Source organism: Amphimedon queenslandica, unplaced genomic scaffold (genome assembly GCF_000090795.2).
Source record: "Amphimedon queenslandica unplaced genomic scaffold, v1.1 AMPQUscaffold_13363, whole genome shotgun sequence".
Lineage (NCBI taxonomy): Eukaryota > Metazoa > Porifera > Demospongiae > Haplosclerida > Niphatidae > Amphimedon > Amphimedon queenslandica.
This window is the reverse complement of record NW_003546401.1, coordinates 60385-65343: the sequence shown is the minus strand read 5'-3', so window position 1 is coordinate 65343 and position 4959 is coordinate 60385. Positions and strand designations below refer to the sequence as shown.

The 4959-nt window shown below is 36.4% G+C and overlaps 1 protein-coding gene across 1 annotated transcript; it reads right to left on the bottom strand.

Annotated features, from left to right (window-relative positions):
- Positions 1 to 1576: 1576 nt before the first annotated feature.
- On the bottom strand, positions 1577 to 4804 carry LOC105313027 (sperm flagellar protein 2-like). The gene is made up of 8 exons (XM_019997578.1): positions 4593 to 4804; positions 4319 to 4369; positions 3703 to 3948; positions 3444 to 3500; positions 3298 to 3381; positions 3168 to 3206; positions 2875 to 3060; positions 1577 to 1757 (listed from the first exon to the last, which is right to left on the bottom strand). Exons 1-8 carry the CDS (start codon positions 4680 to 4682, stop codon positions 1692 to 1694), a joined length of 819 nt encoding a protein of 272 aa, XP_019853137.1. The 5' UTR covers positions 4683 to 4804; the 3' UTR covers positions 1577 to 1691.
- Positions 4805 to 4959: the final 155 nt, after the last annotated feature.

Sequence of the window (4959 nt, the reverse complement as noted above, 5' to 3'; positions counted from 1 at the left end):
TTCGCCTGGCTCGTTAGTCAAGTATGAAGTACGAATAGATGATTCTAGAAATGTAATGTTTCCATGTTCACCTAAATGCAAGTCCCTCTGTATTGGTCCTCCAAAAATAGAGCCAGGAATACTCTATACAATTCAAGTACGTGGGGTTAATGGGAGAGGGCCAGGAGAATGGAGTAAGAAAACAATCACGCGTTTTAAAATGGCACCACCAAAACGACCAGATAAGCCTGAAGTAATTCCCAGTTATACTGATGCTAAGATATCAGTCTGCATTCCAGGCCTTAAGGAAGCGAATGGGACACCAGTTGAGAAAATAATAGTCCAGTACTGTGAATATGACAATAGTGGCAATTGGGAATCAGAAACCCTTACGATAGAAAAGAAGGAATCACAACGTATCCATGAATTTATAATGCATGGTCTGTCTCCATACACACGCTATTTTTTTCGAATAATTCTCATCAATGAGTCTGGGGAAAGCGTACCAAGTGAATCAGTTGATGTCACAACTGATGTTCCAATACCAGGAGAACCAACAAACATCAGGCCATCATCTTACTTTACTTCAGATATGATAAAAATTCGTTGGAATCCTCCTATAGAGTATCCTGAGTTCGTTGATCACTATGAAGTGGAGTACAAGAGGAAGAAGAAGGAATTTGATTTATCAGAAGAATATGAAGTCATGCAGACAACAAAGCTCTCTGCAAAAGCTCCAAACCTAAAATCAGATACGTGGTATGTCTTCTTTGTAAAGGCTGTCAATAAGAATGGAAAGTTTGGTGAATCAGCTCGAGTAGAAGCAGAGACTAGATGGAAGAAAGCAGCTAAAGCAGTACTGAGCCCTTTCGTTTTCATTGGTGGAACAGTAGGTGGCCCGGTTTTAGGTGCTGTTGGAGGAGGATTGATTGGAGGGGGAATCGTTAATCCTGATAATGTTGATACTAAAGAAAGATCAGTTGCTAAAGGAGTGGGTGGAGCAGTAGGTGGAGGTCTCTTGGGTACTGTTGGAGCTCCACTTATGGGTGCTGCTTGTGCACACTTATTTGTGCATGGGTCTGTGGACAGTGATCAAAGTGATGATGAAAATTAACTAGTAATCATTAGTTTTTTTGCTGAACAATGTACATGTCATTATAGCTAGATCTATGTATTAATAAACTTTAGTTGTGTAAATGTCATAATGGCTGCATTGATTTTTATTTTAGTTGAGTTTAAAAAAACATTGTCAGAATGGTTGTTATACTTGTGGATTTAGGCTTAGCTACTATGTAGTAGCATACCATAGTAAATTAAAAGTCTGCCAGGATTATGATTTTACTATAATCAAAATCATGGCAAAAACAAAGGCTTTTCTAAATTTTAGTAGCAGTGGGTCTCAGTGTCCAAATCTACTTTTGCCACACTATTCTTTTTTCCATACAAATGATGGGAGAATCTTAATTCAGTTCACTACCTTAAGATGAGGATAGATTATATGCTTTATTCTAAACTATCAACACCGGCCAGGCCTGATCATGTAGAAGGGTAACTTATTTTACATCTACAATGTACATGTATAATAGAAATACATGTAGGCTTTTTGAAAACTGTTATACAGTACAATGTCATTGTTACTAAAATCGAATATACATAATAATTATTTACTCTCTACTGTTCAGTAATGTTATTTAATAAATGTAGTCTTGTCCTTATTCTGATGTTGGTAGACGTGGCTCCATTGAGGGTGGGCGTGGTATAACCACAGACACCACATCCTGTAAGAAATAATAAAAGAAATCATCATATAAACATTGTATGGTATTATACATAAAATATTAAATAAAGAGACAAAGAAAAGCACCAATTGTTGTTTTGTACAGATACTGTATGTATGTTCATGGCCAACATTATGTACATGTAAGATTGTAAGTACATGTACGTACATGTAAGTACGTACATGTACGATGTAAGTACATGTACGAACATTAATAAAAATGATAACAAGAGTGGAAATAATTATCCACTCTTGATGATAATGATAGTAATACATGTACCATATTTGCCTGATTAGAAGCCCAGCTTAAATAAACGCCCATCCTTAAAATATTCTCACTTTAAATAATAACAATGCAATTAGCATATTAACGCTGAATACCTGACTCTATTATGGTCAGGAATTTACTCTTGTTTTTACAGTTATACATACTGCTGATCCCATATAGAAAAAACAAGGTTGCAGCATGGTTGTGGCAACCTTGTAACAAGCTAAGTGGTCACAAGGTGGTCCCTACCTGGCCACAAGGCCCACCACCTTGTAAAAACCCTGGAATTGACACGTTTTCCACCTTGTGACAACCACGTGACAACCTTGTCATAATGTACAATAAATTCAATATCTATAATCTGGAAGCCTATCAATTAACACATAATTAATATTGTCATCCTAATCCTATATAGTTTGAATTGATTTCTAGATACTTCATGTATATGATAATGTAATATGTAGCTTGTGTGTAAAGATATGGATATGTATTAATCTTATCTTTATTGACTTGTACAAGGGCTGGTCAATGGTCCCCTTATATATGGTAGCAATAGCTTCATATCATTGTGGGCCGCACTTAATGAAACCTCAGTTTCCTGTCAACCTTCAGACAACCTTGTCACAAGGTTGTTATGTTTGTAACACGTTAGTCACAACTTCAGCACTTTTATACAAGGTTGTTACTAGGTTGCTACAACCTTGTAAGGTTGTGAACTGGTTGTAACAAGCTTGTAACAAGCTTGAAATTAACAAGCTTGAAATTTCTATATGGGATATGACCCAATTGTTGCCAGATTGGATTTCAACCAAAATTATTTTGTAACCTCATATAGAATATGATGACTTACTGGTAAGTGATATTGGTTGCAAGCATTTATTAGTCTCAACAGACTGGTATCCTGTATCAATGATGAGAGGGGTAATGTACTAATACTGTCTTCTCCTTTCTCTCCTCCTCCTCCTCCTACTCTATCATATATCTCTTGTATTGATTCATGAGAAGGAACTGACTCAGTAGCACCAAAATTAATGACCTATTAATAATAATAATAATAAAATACTTCATTTACAATGTACATGTACAGTATATGTACAAAGACAAAGTGCAAGTGCTTGACATGCATGTACTGACTGGCCTTACCTTCTGTAGCTCTGATAGTGCAATATCTGTATCACTTGACTAGAGGGAGGGAGGAAAGGGAGAGAGGGAAAAAGAGAGAGAATGATGGTACATGTAAAGAGTGATCAATTAAATTATTTTTTAATCTTACAGAAGTGATTGGTTCTCCTTTAATTATTGAAAGTGCTTTAAAGAATCCTTCCTGACCATCAGGTGAGGAACAGAGAAGCAGCAACTATTAATAATAATACACAATGTACATTTAATTATCAAAAGATCTTCCACTTTGAAACTCACCATATTCATGTAGTCCAGCGTATCACACGAATTGTCCTTGAAAAGCTCAAAAAAGAACTAAAAAATAATAATACATGTAACATACATGTACATTATCAGTTTTAAGAAAAGTCTAGCTGATTACTATAAGTACATGTACATGTACATGTACAGGTATACTTACAAGAAAAATCTTGGTCTAAATACATGTACATGTACATTTAAGCACATAATCACAAGTATATGTCATACTAGCTGTACTACATGTACATGTTCTTACCGGTTTAAGTCTTGCATTTCTGTCCTCATCAGCTCTTTCATCCAACCATATGGGGACACTCATATACTCTTCCCTGGTAATCATTTTATTATTTCTTCCATCCAAAGTAGATCTCATTGAGGAGAGAGCAGTGAGGAGGTCTTGAGAGGAGGGGAGAGGGTAAGGCTGTGAGAGACAGAGAACTAGTCTCCTCCAATCAACACTCACAGCACTTCTACCATAAATACACTGCATTAACTGCTGGACCTGAGGAGAGAGAGAGAGGGTAAGAAGGGAGAGATAAAAGGAGGGAGAGAGAGAGATCAATAGGTAAGAGGAAGAAACACAAATGTGACTGTAAAGGTGGGTTCTCAATATGACACATTGCTTTTAATGCGCTAGCGTCATGACCGAAAGTGTTGTATAAACCAATGGGAGTATGCGTCAATGAGTCAGAATAGAAATATTTTCTAATCTGATGCATTGACCAATTGGTTTATACAGCACTTCCGGTCATGACGGACGCACATGCATCATATTGAGATTGAGAATCCACCTTTAGAGAGGAAAGAGACATACATGTACATTACATATAAAACAAAGTGCTCAATATGTACATGTACATGTATTTCATTACTTGTTCACGACTAAAACCTTTCCACATAGTAGGAAACACATTCTCACCAACCTATAAAAATATACATGTACATGTACATACACACATAAAATTCTAAGTGGCAAAAAAGGTAGTGCTTAACATACAAAATGTAATGTAATTAATTGTACATACATGTACACACATAAAATGTACATGTACAATTGTTGGGTGTGGGCATGCAACTGAATTTCAACAAGTCAAGTTTAAGAGGGCAAGCTATTGTACATATACTGTATGTACCATTAGTACTTACAGTTTTATTGGATAATAGTTCAAAGAGGTTAGTGAGTGCTTCTATGGTGAGCTCCTCATTCTCATCAATGAGTAACCTAATGTGTCCCATTAATGATTGTAACTGGTAGACTGTGAACTGGTTGGGTTGGGCTGGCTCTAATACCGGGGGAGGGGAAGAGGGAGGAGAGACATGGTAGGTATGGACATCCTAAAGGGAGAGAAGAGGAGGAGAAAGAAGAGGAGGAGAAAGAATGCAATTTGTTCCACTAAAAGGTATAAAAATATTAAAAATAAAAATTGGAGATTAGGGTATAGTGTGTAGCTATTATAGCCTTGAGTAGTTGAGTACTGCTATTTTACACATGTACATGTACAGTACATGTGAA

Excerpts from the sequence above, each read along its gene's own strand:
- LOC105313027 (XM_019997578.1), bottom strand. The coding sequence starts at position 4,682 with ATGGGACACATTAGGTTACTCATTGATGAGAATGAGGAGCTCACCATA. Across the intron at positions 3,207-3,297 it reads AAGGAGAACCAATCACTTCT|TCAAGTGATACAGATATTGC; the intron begins GTAAGATTAAAA and ends CCCTCCCTCTAG. Across the intron at positions 1,758-2,874 it reads GCAACCAATATCACTTACCA|GATGTGGTGTCTGTGGTTAT; the intron begins GTAAGTCATCAT and ends TATTTCTTACAG.